The sequence below is a fragment of the Paroedura picta genome, chromosome 5 (genome assembly GCF_049243985.1).
Source record: "Paroedura picta isolate Pp20150507F chromosome 5, Ppicta_v3.0, whole genome shotgun sequence".
NCBI lineage: Eukaryota > Metazoa > Chordata > Lepidosauria > Squamata > Gekkonidae > Paroedura > Paroedura picta.
Genome location: NC_135373.1, coordinates 72,744,670 through 72,763,743, shown reverse-complemented (window position 1 = coordinate 72,763,743; position 19,074 = coordinate 72,744,670). Strand labels below are relative to the sequence as shown.

At 43.3% G+C, this 19,074-nt stretch overlaps 1 protein-coding gene across 2 annotated transcripts in view; it reads left to right on the top strand.

Moving 5' to 3' along the window:
- The window catches only part of LOC143837945 (uncharacterized), a 46,672-nt gene that overhangs the window by 13,226 nt on the left and 14,372 nt on the right, over nucleotides 1-19,074 (top strand). The window contains exons 7-9 of one of the 2 annotated variants that reach the window (XM_077338502.1): nucleotides 253-335; nucleotides 4,689-4,774; nucleotides 7,061-7,189. In XM_077338502.1, coding sequence (XP_077194617.1) covers nucleotides 253-335; nucleotides 4,689-4,774; nucleotides 7,061-7,189 — 298 coding nt within the window. Of the gene's footprint in view, nucleotides 1-252; nucleotides 336-4,688; nucleotides 4,775-7,060; nucleotides 8,702-19,074 lie in introns of those variants that run through there. The other variant, XM_077338501.1, reaches the window with a different exon arrangement.

Below are 19,074 nucleotides of genomic sequence, written 5' to 3'. Positions count from 1 at the left end.
TTTGTATCTTGATTCTGCCAGGAAGGCAGAATTTAAAGCAGAAACCTTAATTTTCAGTTCTTCCTACAGCCTCTTGTCCTCCCTTTTCTTCCATCCTGTTTTTTTCCTCCTCCTCTCTGTCTAACAGGGTCTAATCTACCAGCAACAGACTATGGATTCTTTAACATCACTATTAGATTGAATTATATGTGTTAAAATGCAGCAAGGTGTTTTATAAATAGAACTTATATAAGTGTTTTTGCTTTCAATTAGGCTTTCAGTCTTTGCCCGGATAGTCAGAAATTCTTTGAGGTGCAAGATTTTAATAGTCCTAAAATGTCCTCTTTCTATGACAAGTGAGTATGAGCAGATGTTGTATCCAGGATAAAATTATATAGCTATATTAAAGCCAAACTACTTTCCTTTTCTTTGTGGGTTTTCCTATACATCTGTTGGTTGTATGACCATATTGCATTGGGCTTCCCTCCCCCCTTCTTTAAAAGCACTTTTAAAAAATAGCTAGGAAAGACCAAAGTGACCACTTGGGGGAGCAAAACATATGCAGAAAAGAAAAGAATGTAGTACAGGCATAAAATGAATGAAATAACATGTTTGTGTATACATTTGCATGTGTGATTATCGGCAAAGGAATCTAGGCAACAGTGTACTGTCAGGACTCTGAAAAGGCAGCATAGAAATATGATGAACAGATAAATAAATCTTGGTGTTGCTGTAAACATTGGTATCCCATTATCGTCTATGGAATATAGCCCCCGTCTTGCCATTAGAGGTCTAGCTTGCTCAGCTAGGACTTGTAACAGACACTATAGGTAAGGCTTTATCATCTCCCAGGTCACCGATCCTAAAGCAGTCTCACCTGCATCTCTGCTGCAGGACTGAAGAGCCTTCAAATGGTCTCAAACTTCCTAATGCCATGACCCTTTAATGCAGTTCCTCATGTTGTGGTGACCCCAACCATAAAATTATGCAAGTGTTCTTTCACAGAAATTAAACCGAAACTGACCAATAACTTGAAGATCCATTGTTCATGATTGGTTATAAATTGTTTTTTTCCTGTGGGGAGGCAGCTGTAGAATGGGACATGCTGTGCAGTGAGCGGATGCACCTAGAGAGGCTAGGCACACAGCTGCAGGAGCTGTGCTGCTGCCACTTGAAGCCTGAGGCCATCAAGCTGCACTGCCACCTGGAGCGCCTGGTGGGAGACTGCACCACGCTGGTGGTGGTGCTGGAGTGGCAGCTGCAAAAGAAGCGGCAACAGGGGTGGTGCCCCCCAGCCAAGTTACTCACCCTGCCGTGACCCCTGTGAAAGGGTCATTCGACTCTCAAAGGGGTCCCGACCCCAGGTTGAGAACCACTGGTCTAGATGCTTTGTCTTTACTTAGTTCCTTCCGTAGGCTGCTCTGTGCTTGAAGATCAGTGTTCTCTGAGTGTAAGTTATTTTGGAAAAGACATATAAATACACAAGCAGAATCACAATTTGTATGGATCTTTTTCTAACAAGCTTAACTGCCGAACAAATCGGAAAATCTAAAGGAAGGAACTTTTCACAGTCTGCGTATAGAAATAGAAAGCAGTTTAAGGAGAAATGAATGCAAAGGGTGTGTGTTGTGGATTATCTTATTTTGTTGTGATTTGCAAGAAAGGTTCTATATTCTGGCAAACAGAATGTTTTTTTTAATGTAGCACCATAAGAAATGTATTTATTTAAGACATTATCCAATCTTTTCTATAAGTTCAGAATAGTAAATAATAGAATGAAAGTAAGAAATGATACAAAAATATTTAGAGATAGCCTGTGAGGCACAAAAGGTCTGCAACCTGAAATGGTAAAAATGACTACCATGAATATTATCTGGAAGCATAGAAAGCACTGCCACAGTACATGCCCATTTCTGTTCAGAAAGTGTAGGCAGTGTAATCTTGTACCAATGGAAGCTTTTAAACTGTGTTTAAGCCATCTCTAGATACAGTTGAAGCAAATATACGACTATATTCCCTCATCTAATACATTGTTTTTCTCCACCACTAAGCTCAATTAAACTCTGCTTCTGAGTAAATATACATAAGATCTAATTGAACATCACTGAAACTCTGGCAGTTGTATCTGAAAAATATTTTAGTAGAAATTAGTAACAGATCTAATTTCAGATCTTTTCTGCATGTGTTCAGGATTTTAGTTCAGGATTTTTTCTTCAGAATTGCTTCAGGATTTTTGTCATTTCCACAGACTTTGGGGTGCCTCAGTCTGATGTTTCTCCATTTTTCTTCTGCTTTTGGGGAGGACCCAAAAGAAGCTGATTTTGAGTCACTTTTTTTGGTGTGCATAATGCTGTGTTCAGTTTATCTGGATCTACCTATTAGTGCCCTCCTCTGAATGAAACTGTGTCCATGTGTTCTCCCTCCCCCAGTTACCCTTCCCTCTAGTTCATCAATTTTTATTTTGAATTGCATTTTGAATTGCATGTTCATCTATGATGCTGTACAGATATTTCATATGCCACATTTTTTCATGCAAAATAGAGCCTTCTTTGGAACATTTTTATTTGATCCATTAAAGTGATGGGAAGTTTTTTATTTGTGTGGTGCACAGCCTACCCTGATACTTGGCTTTTCCTCCCCCTGCCTCAATTTAATTTTTTGGTATATTTTATTTGTTTTTTCACCTTCAGCTCCTTTTCCTGGGCTATGCAAATGGCTATTCTTGCACATGCTCATTTATCTACAACATATGCAAGAATCACCACAGGAAAACTGCTTCTGGGCTGAAATTTGGCTACTGCAGAACCTTTCCCTGAAGATGCATCATTTCTGTCCCAAGTTTTTCATTGATACATTTCCTGTCAAGAAAGGCCAGATGTAAAGGAGCTGTTTAATCTGGTGACTATTAAACCTGACAACATCTGTTGCTACATACAACCCCTTATAGCAATAGTCAGTTCTGACACAGATACACCCTCCAGAGTGATGATGGGATTCTCTGAAATAAATACTTTGCATCCATTGCTACACAGGATTTAGATATGCAAAAGATGCAGACATCTTGGTTCCTGCCACTTCACCTGATCTCTGTGTCAACAAATCAGCCAGTGCAGTCCATAATTCCCTGGAGAAAGATGAAGCAGAATTTCTTCTGGTTACCTGACTTGTAAATCCTTCTTCTTGGTGACCGTATATAGGTGTGTGTGTCCTGCCAGTTGCTCCAGTGCAATGCAGGATCCCCAAACACATAAAGCCATACATTATCTGAAATAAGAGATTAAAAACCATAAGGGCAACCCTTGTTACCAAGAAGAGAAATGCCATTAACAGATAATCATTACCGTTACTTAGTAGGAACATAGGAATTCTCTAAAACACTTTCTTTTCCTAACCATCCTCAGCCCTGTTGTTTTTCCTCTTTGAGTTGGTAAGGTTTCTCGGGCAAAGGAATCAATAGGACATCATCTATATGGGGATCATCAACGCCCGGTCCACGAAGGCCACGATACCAGGCCACAAAGGCCACGGTACCGGACTGCTGGCAGACTCACCTACCTCCCCTCCCCACAGTGAGAAGGAAGGGAAGAGGCAGGCGCGGCCGGCGACGCAAACGTGCATGCGCACAGTTGCCGCACATGCGCATTTGCGCCCCCTGGTGGCGAAAATGCATGTGTGGCAACTGCGCGTGCACGTTTGCGCGCAGCTGCCATGCGTGGCACCGGGGCCATCGGCTCTCCCCTCACCCCTGGAGGCGGTCTCTGACCTCAGAAAGGTTGGGGACCGCTGATCTATATATCTATTTCCCACATGTGACTGTTCCCCCCATCTTTGGATATCTAAATCTGTATATTGTGCCCATGCTTTATCCCAATCAGAAAACTCTGGTAACTTGGCTGACTCCCCAGGCTTGCAGAAAAATCTGAAAATTAAAAAAAAAATACAACATGGGCTTTAAGTCCTGTCCCCCCCCAATAAAGTAGTGGCTATGCATGTGCAACAACACACTTACTATAAAGGTGGAGAACTGGTGGTGATGAAAGACCAGGAGTCTACTGCACTGGCAGCAGAGAAAAGGAGCTCCTGAGCCCATCAGTTGCAGCAGCAGATGCTGGGAGCTGCTCCAGGCTCGTCTGATGCCAGGCAGTGAATGCCAGGAGCTGCTACCCACCCAGGCGTGGCAGCATCAGACCCTGGGAAATGGTCTGGTACTGGCAGTGGCAAATGGCAGGATATGTGTCAGGCTCAGAATTGCTCCCAGACACCACTACCAGGCTCCAGGGAGAGAGTTGGGGCCTGCAGATGCAACAGTCTTGGCAATGGGATGGTGGTGGTATAGTCTTGCAGGTCCCCTCTTGTAAATTCTTAACACTGAAATATCTTCAAGGTCTGCCTTTGCAGAGGGAATTATTTTGGGTACATAGAAGGAATCAGATTTTTGTCCTAGAACCATTTACAAGACAGCTAAATTAGGATATGAATAATTTGTAGATGCAGCACAAAACGTTGCATTTTCTCTGTCTATATTTGAGTAAAAATACTGTGTATCTTCTGAAGATACATTTAGAAAAGCACACTTTTGGGGACACGTGAATAAAACTATTAAAAGCAAAATTGCCCAAACAGGAAACACAGAAAGTCAAAGTAGACAAAGATTAATCACAAATGCATACATGTTGCTAAAACTGTTTTGTCTGTTAAATATTTTGTAGATACCTGTGGAGTATAAATGCTTTTCACACTGTCACTGATGCCAACCTGTTTTCTGGGGCGACATTCCGTTCCAACTTACTTCACTGTAAGAACTACGAATGCCTGTGAAACTTATATTTGTTGTTCTGTGCCTTCATACTTAATTTAATTATAGTTATCTGCTTAGTTGTTACAACATGATAGAAACGTACTTAAGAAATCAGTTTATTGGTTTGTAGCCAGTAAGATCCAGTCACAGAGCAGACGTTGTGGAATGGAACGTTCCTGCTTCTCCCTCCCACTGTTTCTCCCGAGTCTTTATTTTTGAGTGTCATTCAGCCAATGGCATAGGGGTCAAAGTAGGAGAGGGAATCACTGGAAATAACCATCACTTCTTACAAAGAAGGTATACTTTTAGGCATTGAGTTGCTGGATAAAAGCCACTTTATTTCCAATCACAAAGCATATAATTCTGTTCTACTGTATTGTCCCCCCTTCCCCCCGAAAGGTTTGGATGAGGCAGTTTCTACTTCTGGGAGAGGCTCCTCCCTATTGGCATGCAGTGTTGCTGATCTTTGTGTGATTCTTGGAGGGGGAGAGACCTCTCTCTTGGCCCTACAGGAGTGTTGGCTTAGCATGAGGCAGATCTGGTATCTTATGGTAAGCTAACCACAAGAAAACCCCAATCCCAGGGACAAACATGGTAGCTACTGAGACCCTCAGCTTGCCTGGAGCCCAGCTCCCCCTGACAGCTGGGATACATTGGGAGGTGGCATACTGTAGGGAAACACCAAAGGTGCGAGCCTCTAGTTTTTTCACCCCTGCCACTTAGAAATGTGAGCCCGTTTGGGCCTCCCCAACAGGGGTGATGCCATGGCTCAGCATTCAGACAGCCTTTTATGGAGGCCTCCATGATGGTGTTTGGCAGACTCAGACTGCCCTCAAAGGATCCCCCCCATGCCCAAAACTGCCATCCATGACAAAGTAATGAAGTGACAATATATCAACAAACGGAACAACATAATAATGGAATTGAACAATAAACATTTATGTGAACTCCCTCACCAGGCCTACACTAATCCTACAACCTGAAAACAGGGTGGATTGGAAGCTTTCATGCGGGGCCTCAGGGAGCAAAGAGTCCAGGTACCAGGGCACCACATATGGGCATGGATATCTTGGCTCCTCCCACCCCCTCCCAGCCCTGTATCAGGCACACTGCATCCGCAGCTGGCACTGACCATGCCCAGCACCTCCTCCCATTGGCCCCGGTTACCATCTCTATCAATAAGCTCTGTGTCTTTGATAATGATAGAGTATCTATCTCTGTAGTGATTTGGCATTTATCCCAGAATGAAATTCCACCTTTCATAGCTCAGAGGACCTGACTCTTCCTTCTGCTCTAGCCCCAAGCACCTTCAGGAAAAGAAGTGGCATTGCTTTGATGGAGGGTGGGGGAGAGATATGCTGTCTGAACTTGGAGATTTCTTACCTTTCTTACCTTTCATTCTTCTTGGTGAGATTCTCTGGGAGTTTCTTCTGATGTTCTGTGTTTACACACAGTTTTGTTGTGTTCAGTTTAACTTTTTAATTGTTTGTTGGAAGTTCCTTCTTAGTGTTTGTTTAAATGTTGAGAGAGGGAGCTATACTGCTTCAAAACCAGACTGAAGATTTGAGAGAGAAGCCCCTCCCTCCCAGGAATCACACAAAGGTCAGCGACCCTGACTGTCAATAGGGAGGAGCTTCTCCCAGAAGTAGAGACTAGACCACTAAGAAGGAAGATTCATGCTAAGTGAGAGAAATCTGCTTCCTTCTGTTACTGCCTGGCATCTGCCTGTAAATTGTTCAGGCTGTACCCTCCTTTAATTTGCAGTGGCTTATAGCAATTTCATTTCAGAGCATCTATATTGTTGCATGCTTTCCAGAAAACTGTTTGTGCAGTTCTTCTGATTCTTAAAGTTTACATATGTGTAGGCTTGTTTTACATCTACTCAGAATGTTGACTAACCAGTGTAGACTGTTTAGTTGTTTAGTAGCTTCCTATTTTCATTAGGAGGCACACAAACAGAGAGAATACCTGTCTCTTCTAGGGTACTTTCTACTTCTATGGCTGTGATTCTAGCATAGAAAGACTAGAAAATACTTGCATAGCTCTGTTGCATAAGTGTCTGCAGTCCATTAAAAACTAGCAAATTTATTATGAGATGGACTGCCATAGCAAAAACCTGCTTTGTCAGATGTATTCAAAAAACCCTCTGCTGTCATGTGCCCCTCTAATTCAGTTACTCCTGTTCTTACATTAGTGCTGTATAGATCCAGAAAACTGTCAGAAGTAGATGGTAGCCAAAACAAGATAAATAATAAATATATAAATAAATCTTTATTTTTCTAGCCCACTCTTCCAGTACAGCTCAGATGAAGGAACCATTCAAGTGTGGATCTGTGACTGTGTATCCTGACAACACTGGCTTATTAAGGAGAAAATTATACTCCACATCATTAAGATCAGACTTACTGTATGGTAAATACATATATTCAAAGTGATAAAAGAATCTTGGATGATTTCTCTTTCTAAGATTTTGCTTGTATTGCATAAGTCACCTTTATTTATTTGTCCCTTTGTTTCTTTAAGAAATAATTTTTATGCCAGTTTCTTCTGAAGGGACCCAGAATGGCTTACAAAAAGGAAAGGGGTTCAATTATGTGTGTGTGAAGTGCTGTCAAGTTGCAGCTGATGCAACCCAGCAAGGGGGTTACTGTAAAACTGTCACAGAAGGGTTAAAATACATATCTACCAACATCTGGGCCACAAAGCAAATAGGCCTCCTATAGCTGCCCCACATATATTGGGATCTTTAGAAAAAAAACAACCCTGCAAAGATCCATTATGTGTCTCACATTTTCATATCATTTTGGCTCCACATTTTGCATGACACAGTTGATGCAGATTTTTATTGCAGACCTTGTGTAATAGAAGTCAAGGATTAATATGCACGTACTGGTTTTCACTGCAGTCAGTTCTCCAACCCTTTTAAAATGTCCTTTTCTAAAACGTTTTTGAAATGTTCCCATTTATGCATGTGTTCTGATACTGTGTTGTGTTTTTTCCCCAACAATTGTAAATTTGAAAAAGTTCTGATGGTAACTCTGGGAGGGGGAACTTCCTCCATTGTGCTGCAGTGTCATCTGACCACCACTCTGGCACATGCTACTGGCAGGGCCTCATGGGAATTCATGGACATGGAGTTCATGGACATGGAGACCTAACAAGGATGGATACCCAAACTACCAGGATGAACCACAACAGACCACAGGTTCCCATGCACACTTAAAGCCCCCACCATACTATCCTCTTCCCTGTGAAGTATTTTTTAAATCACTGCTGAGCCCAAAATGGGAGCCTCCGCCCATATCCTGAAGAAGCTCTGCTCCCTCATTCTCCTGCAAGACAGAACTGGCAGTTCAGACAGCTGCCAAATTTCACTCTGTTGTCAGGAAGACTGATTGCTGACACTGAGGGTGCAGAAAAACAGCAGCAGGTACCTCGAGCTCCCATTGGTGGACAAGGGCCTGCGAGTATATAAGTGGCTGTCAGGGGAGGAGACCAACAACACGGTTACATTTATGCATCAAAAAAGAGCATCTTCAGTACCATCACAAGAAAATTCATTGCAAAGTCTTAGATACTGTGCTGAAAAAAACACAATCGACACTATGAGGAGGGTGTGTCATGCATAATCGTAATATCATGATGGGTTTTGGACAGTGAAAACAATCCCAATGTATTTTTGGGCAGATGTTTTTACGAGGTTTCCTGCCATGCATAATATACCCAGGTTGTAGTCATTTTTGTTGGCACAAGTGCTATGGATGTGACTGTTCTCATAGCTGCTTTGGCAAAGTTGCAAGGGAACCTGCTCAGCCATAAAAGGGCCAGGTTAGTAATCACAACATTATGGATCTCTCCATTCAAAACCCACCACTGTAGCTTAAACAAATACAGTTTTTATTTAAAAGTGAGGAGGGAAAAAAGGGATGTAGAATTGTGAGTTTTGAACCAAACTGTGTCAATAAAATATACTGAGTAGTCCCAAAGTCAAAAAGGCCTCCTTTCATTATAGGCTCGGAAGTCTAAACTAGTCATTTAAGGTTTTAAAGAGTTTTAAAACTCAGGTTCAAACAAGAGGTAAAATGGGCTTCGAACTCTGCTGGGATGAGAGAACATTAACCTCCCCAGCTATTTTCCTGTGCCAATACAGTATGGGAATGGAGTTATTTCCCCATTTTTGCTGTTTTTCATGCTCAAAGTATTCAATGTAAAACAGGAAACAGGAATCCTTGCTTCAGTGCAGTGAAATGACTTGGGGTAGGGGCAGGAATCCTTCCTCCCCATGGTTGCAACTTCTGGGCTCACTTGGGTTCTCCTTTATTTTTAAAAGTCATTCCTTGCAGCTGTTATGTGGCTCCAGTGAACCAGAGCTGGGTCCGGGAAATCCTGATGCAGCTCTTTAAAAACCCAAAGGTCTTATTTGTCCCTAGCATGAGAAGTCCCATAAACATTGTAGAATATATGGCCCACACCAACATATGGCTACTTTTAGTGTCCTTCTTACAGCTCCATAGGCTGTCTTCTTTGGAAAAAATATAGACAAAATCTTCATCCCTCTCCAGAAAAATTGCTATCTTCTTCCCTCACGTGGAGTTCATCCCCCTTTTGTGCCAGGGGTAGCAGGTATATTGCAAAGACTTTCTGTGGTTGGGGATCTAATAGGAATTAATACACAAGGAAAGTCTGGAATTGCCTGTGATGTTTGTTATTAATGTAATTAAATTATATATATATGTATATGTATGTGTGTGTGTGTGTATATATATGTATGTATATATATATATATGTATGTATATATGTGTGTGTGTGTGTATATATATGTATACATGTATATGTATATATATATATATATATATATATATATATATATGTATGTATGTATGTATGTATGTATGTATATGTGTGTGTGTGTCTGTGTGTGTGTGCACTATTCTGAAATTTTCCATAAAAATTCAATCTGTAACTAAGTTTTTACTTCAGCAATAAGGCTGAATCTGGACTGTCCCATCTCAGACTCAGGATGGGAGCTCACCTTGTTGATTTCCAATCTGATACTCCATGGGATCATTCCAGGTTAGGAAAATGGCATTGGGGGACATAACCCCTTTCTAACTCCATGCCATCATTTTGGTCCAAATAGAGATCTTGTGTCTGTGCTTTGTAAAGGATGGGGAAAGGTTGCAGCTTATTTCTAGAAATCTTTTGTTATTTGGAACAGTGTAGTAAAGAAAACTGACTTACTGTACACGGTCTTTTTTTGGAAGTAAGCCCAGTGAGACTTTTTCCCCAGTTGAGTGTGCATAGGATTGCATCCCTAGATTAGGAAAAACTTTAGTCCTGGTTCTCTTTTATGGAAAACTTAGATGCTGCTATAAGGGCACTGAAATGAGTCATTTTATTAGCATTATAACACATATTGAAAAATCAAGATGTTATATCCAGCTGTAACATGCTTCTACTTCTTCAGCTCTGAGGTCATTGTGTCAATGTTGATATTATAGGAACTGGAGAGTTTTCACAGGCTTTCTTTTTTAAGTGCATGTGGATCATTTAACATGGTTTACAATACTATAGACTGAATTGACTAGAATTTCATCTCTCTGAACAATTTGTTAGCATCTGGCTACCTCACTGGCATTGTGGTATAGTGGGTTGCATGATGGACTAAGATATGGGAGATGCAAGTTTGAATTCCCACTCTATCCTGGAAGTTCATGGGGTGACCTTGACCACCCAGTCATTTATTTAGCATTAAAGCATGTTAGAAATATTGGGATGTTTCAGCTAGTGTAAGATGCCTTTCCTTCTTTTGAGAAAAAATAGTACAAGAGATCATAAGCATTATAAAAGCTGTGGTTAAAATGTGGTGATTGTTTAAAATGAAGTTCAAGAAATATAAAAGGTAAAGGTATCCCCTGTGCAAGCACCGAGTCATGTCTGACCCTTGGGGTGACGCCCTCTAGCGTTTTCATGGCAGACTCAATACGGGGTGGTTTGCCAGTGCCTTCCCCAGTCATTACCGTTTACCCCCCAGCAAGCTGGGTACTCATTTTACCGACCTCGGAAGGATGGAAGGCAGAGTCAACCTTGAGCCGGCTGCTGGGATTGAACTCCCAGCCTCATGGGCAAAGCTTTCAGACGGCTGCCTTACCACTCTGCGATATACCATATGCATAAATTTTCCACTGCATCAATGTTTTCAATGCTAATAAATCAATATATTCTCTAGGAAGCAGAACTTCATTAAGGATCTAATAAGATGGGCATCAGTATTGTCTGAAGTAAATGCAGCTAGAAAAGCAACAAATAAATTATCAAACTCTCCAGTAGCATTGGGATCTGTGAATAATTTATTATCATTGTTATTGGGATCTAGTATGCAGCAAAGTACAAAAACACTCTCTTGAAAGAATTGGGGGGCAGCGAAGAAGCTGATGGGCGGACAACATCCTCCGATTGCTCAGTAGACCCATCTTTACGCTTTTTAACATCCTTCTAGTAGTTTAAGGCTTCAATTCCAACAGCTATAACCACTGAAAAGTCATTCCCAAGTACATTATTCAGTAGTATATCTAATATAAAGATCCTTCAGTCGAGTTAACCTCATGAATTAATGGCTCCTGCAAAAAAGCTAAGTCACTTGGATTTTTTTAAACAAAGAATTCCCTTCTCCCAATGGAATGTGTTCAGGATTTTTCACAATACAATATGTGCCATCAAGAGTGATTACATTCAAATAAGATACAATTCTATAAGCTAGCAACCGTTCTTCAGAAAAGACTCCCCCCCAAAAAACAAATTGGGGGTCCTGTTGCATAATAGCTATAAACGTTCAAAAATTCTGATCTCTGTACCTGCATTATGTTTTTGTTATTATTGGGTCTGGGGCTGAAATAATCCTTTGTTTTAATTATGAGAGTATTATCATTTTGGAAGTGGGAAGAATTTCCTTTTTACTGCTACGATGATAACCCCAGTCCAGCACTGGGAGACTTGTAGCTGTACAGGTATAAAGAGGTGGGTCTCTATGGCGAGGGAAGCTTTGAAGTCGTATCCTAGTTCTCAATTGCAACCATTTTGCAAGCTCAAATCAAAGGAATGAGGAAATTGATCAGATGCATCTGGCAATGATCAGGGAAACCTTAAAGGAAATCTTGTTGCAAGGAGGACTTGTGCTCAGGGATGTCAGTAGCAACAAGTACCTTATTTCCTTTCTTCACTTCTGTTTGTGGAAGTTGGAACATCAGTTTCCACTGGCTCACCCTTTTCTACTTTAGATCTCCCCCCATTTTGCCCCTATGCTGCTCCTGAAGGTCCATTTACCTCCACTATGACATTTTGGGGGAAGTAGGAAAGTGTCACTGCGAGAATTGTGTGGATGTTTGAATTCATGCCTGTATCCCAAAACTAACAGGCATGGAGGGAAAGGGAATGTGCCTGGGTTGCTTGCATAAAGTAAGCACACGTAAGTCATACAGTTGTTAGCTGGTTTCGACTTACTGTTTAATGCTCTGCAGAGATTCACAAAGGTAGTTTTACCAGCAGAAATGGCAGGACACTAAAAATTAATGTGGTGCAGAACAGTATCTCAACAGCTGAGTACTGAAATGTTCACAGTTCATTGTGTTTGAGACATGTCCAAAGCATTTGTGTTCCCTACCAGCATATTTTGTATGAGAGATGGTTATTGCTCCCTTTGAACTTGCATGAAAGCAAATGCAGAGAAATTTTTACTCTGCTGGCCATCTGCAGGCATGAGAGCAATTCTTGGGTTGAGTGGTTATGCCCATGAGCAGTTTTCTTATTCTTTAGTTCTTCCCTGCTGTTTCTAATTCAGAACAAAAGTACATTTCCTGTCTTTAGCATGCCACTGGGATTTTGCAAACACAAATATGTCTTGGCCTGCTTTAGCCCAAGCGATCAAATCATCTTTAATCCGCTCCTGCGGAGCAGATTAAATAAAGCAGTAAGGGCTGTTGGGAAGGAGTTAGGGCGGGCCCTGTCTGGGATAAAAACTCGGAGGGCCTCCGAGTGTCCATCCAGGGCCAAGCCGCCAATTTGCGCGGCTCCCCATTGCCAGCTTGGCCCGGCCTCGCCTGGCCGGCCGGGGACTCACCTCGCAGATTGCGCAGGCAGCCCGTGGTGACAGTCCTCCGGTGCGGCCACTCCATCTTCACAAAGCAGCAGGGACACCGTGTCAAAGACGGGGTGTCCCTGTTCCTTCCCCACCCCGGGGAACGTCGCCATTGCCGCCGTACCTACATCCCTGGCCGCCTTCTACTGCCGGCCTGATGATGCAGGAGGCGCAAAGCGCCTCCCGATCCCTCCCCCTCCCACTTCGGCTGCAGGCCGCCAGCCACCATTAAACGGCTCCTCACGGCCACCAAACTGAGGCCTTGCTGCTGGGCCGCTCCTGGGAATGGCCTGGGAATGGCCTGCCCCGCTATCCCCCGCCGATGCAGCATTCCATATTGCCGATGACCGTCCCGCCAGCTGCCGCCGCACTGACCACAACGCTCCAGCCAGTCGCTCCTGCCGCGTGCCAGGCCCACAAGAGTCCGGACCTTGCGGAGCTGCCTTGGGGCTGCTGCCACCAGAGCCGCCCGCACCATCGACCCAGGTACGCCGCCCTGCACAACGGCCGCGCCTCCTCGCCCCAAACCAACTACAACTGGCCGCGCCTCCCTGCCCCACCAAAACCCCACTCTTCCCCGCACCCACAACACCCCGACTAAGCCCTGCACACCGAGCACGCCCCACGACCTGGGACTTACCCCACTACCTGCCTTCTCTCCTGGATTCCGCGCCGCCCCGTTTCTTCCCCTCCAGCGGCCTGTGTGGTCTTCCCCAAGCAGCCCTGGCCTCCTCTTCATTCCTGCCCGCTGGCCCTCACCCCTAGCACACATTTTATTCAGACATAAAATGGGTTTTCTTTCTAGTGACTTAATATTGTATGAAGCTCTGGAAATTTCCTGGGTATCACTAGTCAAATAAATGAATGACACCTACAACAGCAAATTCAACAAACCCTTTGACACCTATTAAGAGTTCACTGATGTTGACTGCATTGTTACCTTCCCTTTGTTACTAAAAGGATCTTCTGCCAACTGGAAAGTGGGATGGTTAGGACTCTTTGTGCAGCACTCTTCACAGTGCAATGACAACTCTGTAATGAAGTCAAAAATTCATAGAGGCATAAACACAGCTGCTTATACCCATAAAGTAAGTTGTTTACAAGGGAAGGCATAATCAGTTCTATCGAGTGTTTTGTCAATGACATTAAAAACAGAAAAACAGAAAGCAGTATGTGTTTGACAGGAGACCATTTAAAGACATTATGTTTGCATAATGCTCATCTTTTTATACTGGGAGAAGCAATGAGACACAAAGAAAGAGCCGGATCCATTATTCATGAACTGAAATAAAGCATTGCATGGAAAGAAACAGGGCTGAGAAACAATTTGATATTTGTTGACTTGTTTTCTTTCTTGAAAAATTATAGGCAATTATTGCTTGCTACTTAAGTAAATCTTGCTCCTTGAATTGACAATATCTTTTTCATAAGGTCTTCTTGTTAGTTTAAATCAGCACAAAAGCCTGTGACATCTCCCAGTAACTTCAAATTTAGGGATGAACTAATCCTTCAAACCACCTCAGAGTGAGATTGATAGACATGTGAAGGACCAAAAAAATTCAGACTGTTTTGGATTTGGCCCTACCTGATTTGAACCCATTCTGATCCATCTGAATCAGCTGATTCAGTTTCAGGGCTGGCTGAATCAATCTAGATGACTCCAATAAAATTTCCAGTAGCACCAACAAAGATTTATTCAGAGTGTGAGCTTTCGAGTGCAAGCACTGTTCGTCAGACTATGATCTTCTTACATGAGAGGGAATATATATGTAAGAAGATCATAGTTTGACGATGAGTGCTTGCACTCGAAAGCTCACACACTGAATAAATCTTTGTTGGTCTTAAAGGTGCTACTGGACTCTGATTTTACTGTGCTGCCTCAGACCAACACGGCTACCCATTTGTTTCTATCTAGATGACCCCAAAGCAATTCAGCCCCTTTAATGTCAATGGCACTATTAAAATCTATGGGAATTTCCCCATTTCCATCTTCTCTATGGCCTGGGGGTGGGTGAGTGGCAGTTTGAATTAGAAGCTCCAAACTTTCAGTGTAGCTTGAAAAGCCTCTTCTCAAAAGACCCCCCCCCCCAAGTTTCAAGAAGATTGGACCATGGGATCCATCCAACCCTCATTGTTTCCAATGGCGAGAAAAGAAACTTGGGGAGTCTTTTGAAAAGAGGCTTTGCCCAGGATGGCTTACAGGAAATTTCAAATACACAAAAAGTGTTCCAAATATGGAACAAAGATGACTCATAGTGATGAGCATTAGCTCTGCCTCTTGTGTTTGAGGGATGCTCATAATATTGGAGCTTGTCTGGTTTGTCACCGTTTCACTCCAAAGGCTCAATCAGATAAGAGTCTCTAGAGCATGAAGGCAGCACTATGGGAGGAAATTCCTAGCTTGGGGTTGTAAGCCTCAGGTCCAACCTCTCTGGCTCTGCCAAACCATATTCTGGACCTCCTTTAGTCTTTTAAGTGCCAGCAGGCAAAACACCTGTCAAAATACCTGCCTAGTTAATTGTACCCTATCTAGGCATGGGAGGCATGCTTCCTGATCCTGCCTTCTCCTACCCAGCCACAGGACCTCCTTCTTGGAGGGGCTAAATAAAAAATTTCATTTTTGTGTGTGCAGTACCTTGCATGAGCAAAACAAGGAAGCATTCATCTCAGTGGTCATAAAGCCCACCATGCAAAGCAGCAATTCTTAGGGGAAATTATCTGTTATTTGATCACTTGTAACTTTGGGAGATATCCAGACACCAGAGGCGTTTGGCAGTCCTAGACTAATAATCCTGGTTAAGAATGACTAGTCTAAACTCTCCCATTTCAGAACTGACTATGTGTTTAAATTCTCTCACTCAAAATCAATGGGATCTGGATAATCTGCCAACCCTTTATATTTAGGAAGAAAAGGTAGAGTAGCACTCTTGTATGTATACCTGCCTTCCAGGTACATGGGTATCCAAGGGTCAGGATACTTTCTGTATAGGATTTTTCTCCCCCTCTGTTTTCCGCAAATCTCCAAAATGTTCTGTGAGTTTACAGATTCATACAGTAATAAGTGCAGTTTAAATGCATAGGCAGTAGATGGTGCAAGGGTGAGAGCCAGCTGCCTGGAATTGCCAACATTACATTGAAAGGATGCAGACGATAGACACAGCCATAAAAGCTGTGGTGCTCAGACAGCTACTATTTAATCTTGAATGCAGCAATTCTAGAATAAAACAGTTCTCTAAAAGTAAAGATGCCTAGTAACCCTAGGCCAATTAATCTTTTGCTGTTCTTGTTGTTGCTAGGCGCACAATCTAGGAATGAGGTTGTAGCCATTTTGGGTCTGACAGATGACCAAAGTGCATTTATATTTAGAGACACTGTCTTGGATTCAGACCAATGTTTCTAAGAATGCAAGGACTTCCATTCATATAATGTAATTTCTTCCCTTCTGCAGCACCCTGAAATACCCTAGCAATCTTGTTAATGGTTGAAAGAATAGGGACACCTGAATGGTCCTCAAAAAGTCCTTGCCGTAGATCTATTACAGCTTAGGCTGATCCTGTGTTGAGCAGGAAGTTGGACAAGATGCCCAGTTTGGGCCCTTTTAAAGCTATATATCAGTGGTCTGCAACCTTTTAAAGGCTGCGGACTGGTGGGGGGGAGGGCGATCCGGCGGCCACGCAAGTGTGCATGCGCGCATGCGCTGGAGTGCCACACATGCGCGTTTGCAGCCGTGCATTGCGCAAACATGCATGTGTGGCACTCCCCTGCACATGCACACATGCACTGGTTGCCACTCTTCCCTCCCCCCCCTCCCGCAAAAAGAAGCTTGCCGGGCTGCAAGCTAATCAGCCGCTTTGGGAAGTTTCTGACTGGGGGGGCAGGGAGAGGGAGCCGCAGCCCGGTGGTTGGGGACCACTGCTATATATAATTACTAAGTTATTATTTATTTATTTATTTATACACCGTCTTCCTGAGGGTCACGGTGGTTTACATGGAACTGGAGAAAAACAGTACAAATAACATGGTCAATTGAACAATAGTTATAACAGAAGAACAAGGGGCTGCCCTGGCGTAGAGTGTGCAAACACGCTGTGCACCGGGGCCAGGATGGTGCCTGGCAGGGTAAGTGGCAGCAGCTGGGGGAGGGGCCAGGGAGACGGTGGGGCTATGGCAGAGACAGGGGGATGCTCCTGCCGGCTCCATGGCTCCGCAGGGGCATCCGATGGCCCTACAGGGACACCGTATGTTGGGGCCGGGCGGGCCGAAAGGCCCGGCACTGGCAATTATGCACAGCACCGGGCCACCCCAGCCACTGCAGGCGTCCGCGGTATCCAGGAAACTGCGGAATTTCCCGAGTTTCCATAATGCGGGCCTTCCGTGGCCCTGTGCTGGGTTATGCCTGCACTGGTGGCGGGGGCATGCATAATCAGGGATTTTCCCCAATGCCCTGCTGCCACCAGCGCAGGCATTCTGACCCGTGCATAATGGATCATAGTGAGCTTCCCCGACCAGTCTCTGCTCACTCCCGGCTTTGGCCTCTCTGATGGCTGACCTACAGCGCCTAGTAATTTGCAGATACTCTTCTTTAGAGGTTTGCCCTCCCCTCCATTTCTTGAACATTTCCTTTTTCTTACTTAGCTCCTCCTGGACTTCTCTGTTAATCCAAATGGCCTTCTTAGATCTCTTACCATGTTTCTGTCTTGCTGGAATAGTCACGGGTTGGGCATGAAACGGCTTTTGTTTATAGAGAGCCCACCTATCATTTGTTGGACCTACAAAAGTAGATGTGGCTGACTACTCACTTCCTTGCCCCCCACCATCTAATAAGGCATACGCCACAAGAACTGTCCTACATTAACTTTCAGTTCCAATCACATTGAAATTTTATACATTTTTGCTCATTTCAAAAGTTAAAATTGATTCCATATACAATAATTACTTCAGAGAATATTAGATCTGGAAGTATAAAATATAGCGTATATAAAGAAGTAATTGGGGGGCAGCTGATAGCCCCCCGAATTAAAAGGAGTATAAATTTTTTTGATGGAACTCCGTATATATCTCACTAGAAGTCACACTGACAATGACAGCTCATACTGGCTGAACATTTAAGAACCCTTTCTTGGGAGTAAGTCCCACTGAATAAAATGGGACTCCTGAGTAGTTTAGGAATGCTTTGCATATCACCTTAAGATACTGAAATATTGATCAATTATCCCATCTCAGCAAAGCAGCAAAAACAAAAAGTACTAGTCCAAAAGCATAACTGTACACACAATCATAAAATAATCAACGCTGGATTTTTTAAAAATGGTAAACGTATCCCCTGTGCAAGCACCGGGTCATGTCTGAACCTTGGGGTGACGCCCTCTTGCGTTTTCATGGCAGACTCAATACAGGGTGGTTTGCCAGTACCTTCCCCAGTCATTACTGTTTACCCCCCAGCAAGTTGGGTACTCATTTTACTGACCTCGGAAGGATGGAAGGCTGAGGCAACCTTGAGCCGGCTGCTGGGATCGAACTCCCAGCCTCATGGGCAGAGATTCAGAGTCTCTAGAGCATGAAGGCTGCACTATGGGAGGAAATTCCTAGCTTGGGGTTGTAAGCCTCAGGTCCAACCTCTCTGCGCCACAAGAGGCTCTTAATGCTGGATTACATTGATATTAAATCAAAACAAACCATGGAAAAGCATTCTAATAAAGCTATGAAGCAGATGTGGAGAAAAGGATACGTTTCTACATCATTTTCTCCCTACCTGCTTTAAAGACTTGAAGCAGGAGAATCACATATGCAACACCATGACATTGTAAAATGTAATAAAAAAACTCTGCTATGATGGCAATATCCATGGCATTGCCATTTCAGTGTCAGGACAGAAAGGCCTGGAGTTCAGCTAAATGGGTTAGATGTGTGTGCACAAGGTGGATATTTTTCACCAGGCTCTGCCTTTTGCTGCAGACCTTTGATTCACCTCTCAGGTGGCTCCTGAGGTTCCATTTACCTCCAAACAACGTTTTAGGGGTTATGTGTTTGGCAGAGGAGACAGGGTAATTCTGTTCTGCTAAACACTTCCCATTGGGGGATATTCTCATCCAGATCCAATCCACAGGAAACAGCAGGAAGCTGATAGCATTTCTCCAAGATGTCATTATGTTAGCTCCAACCA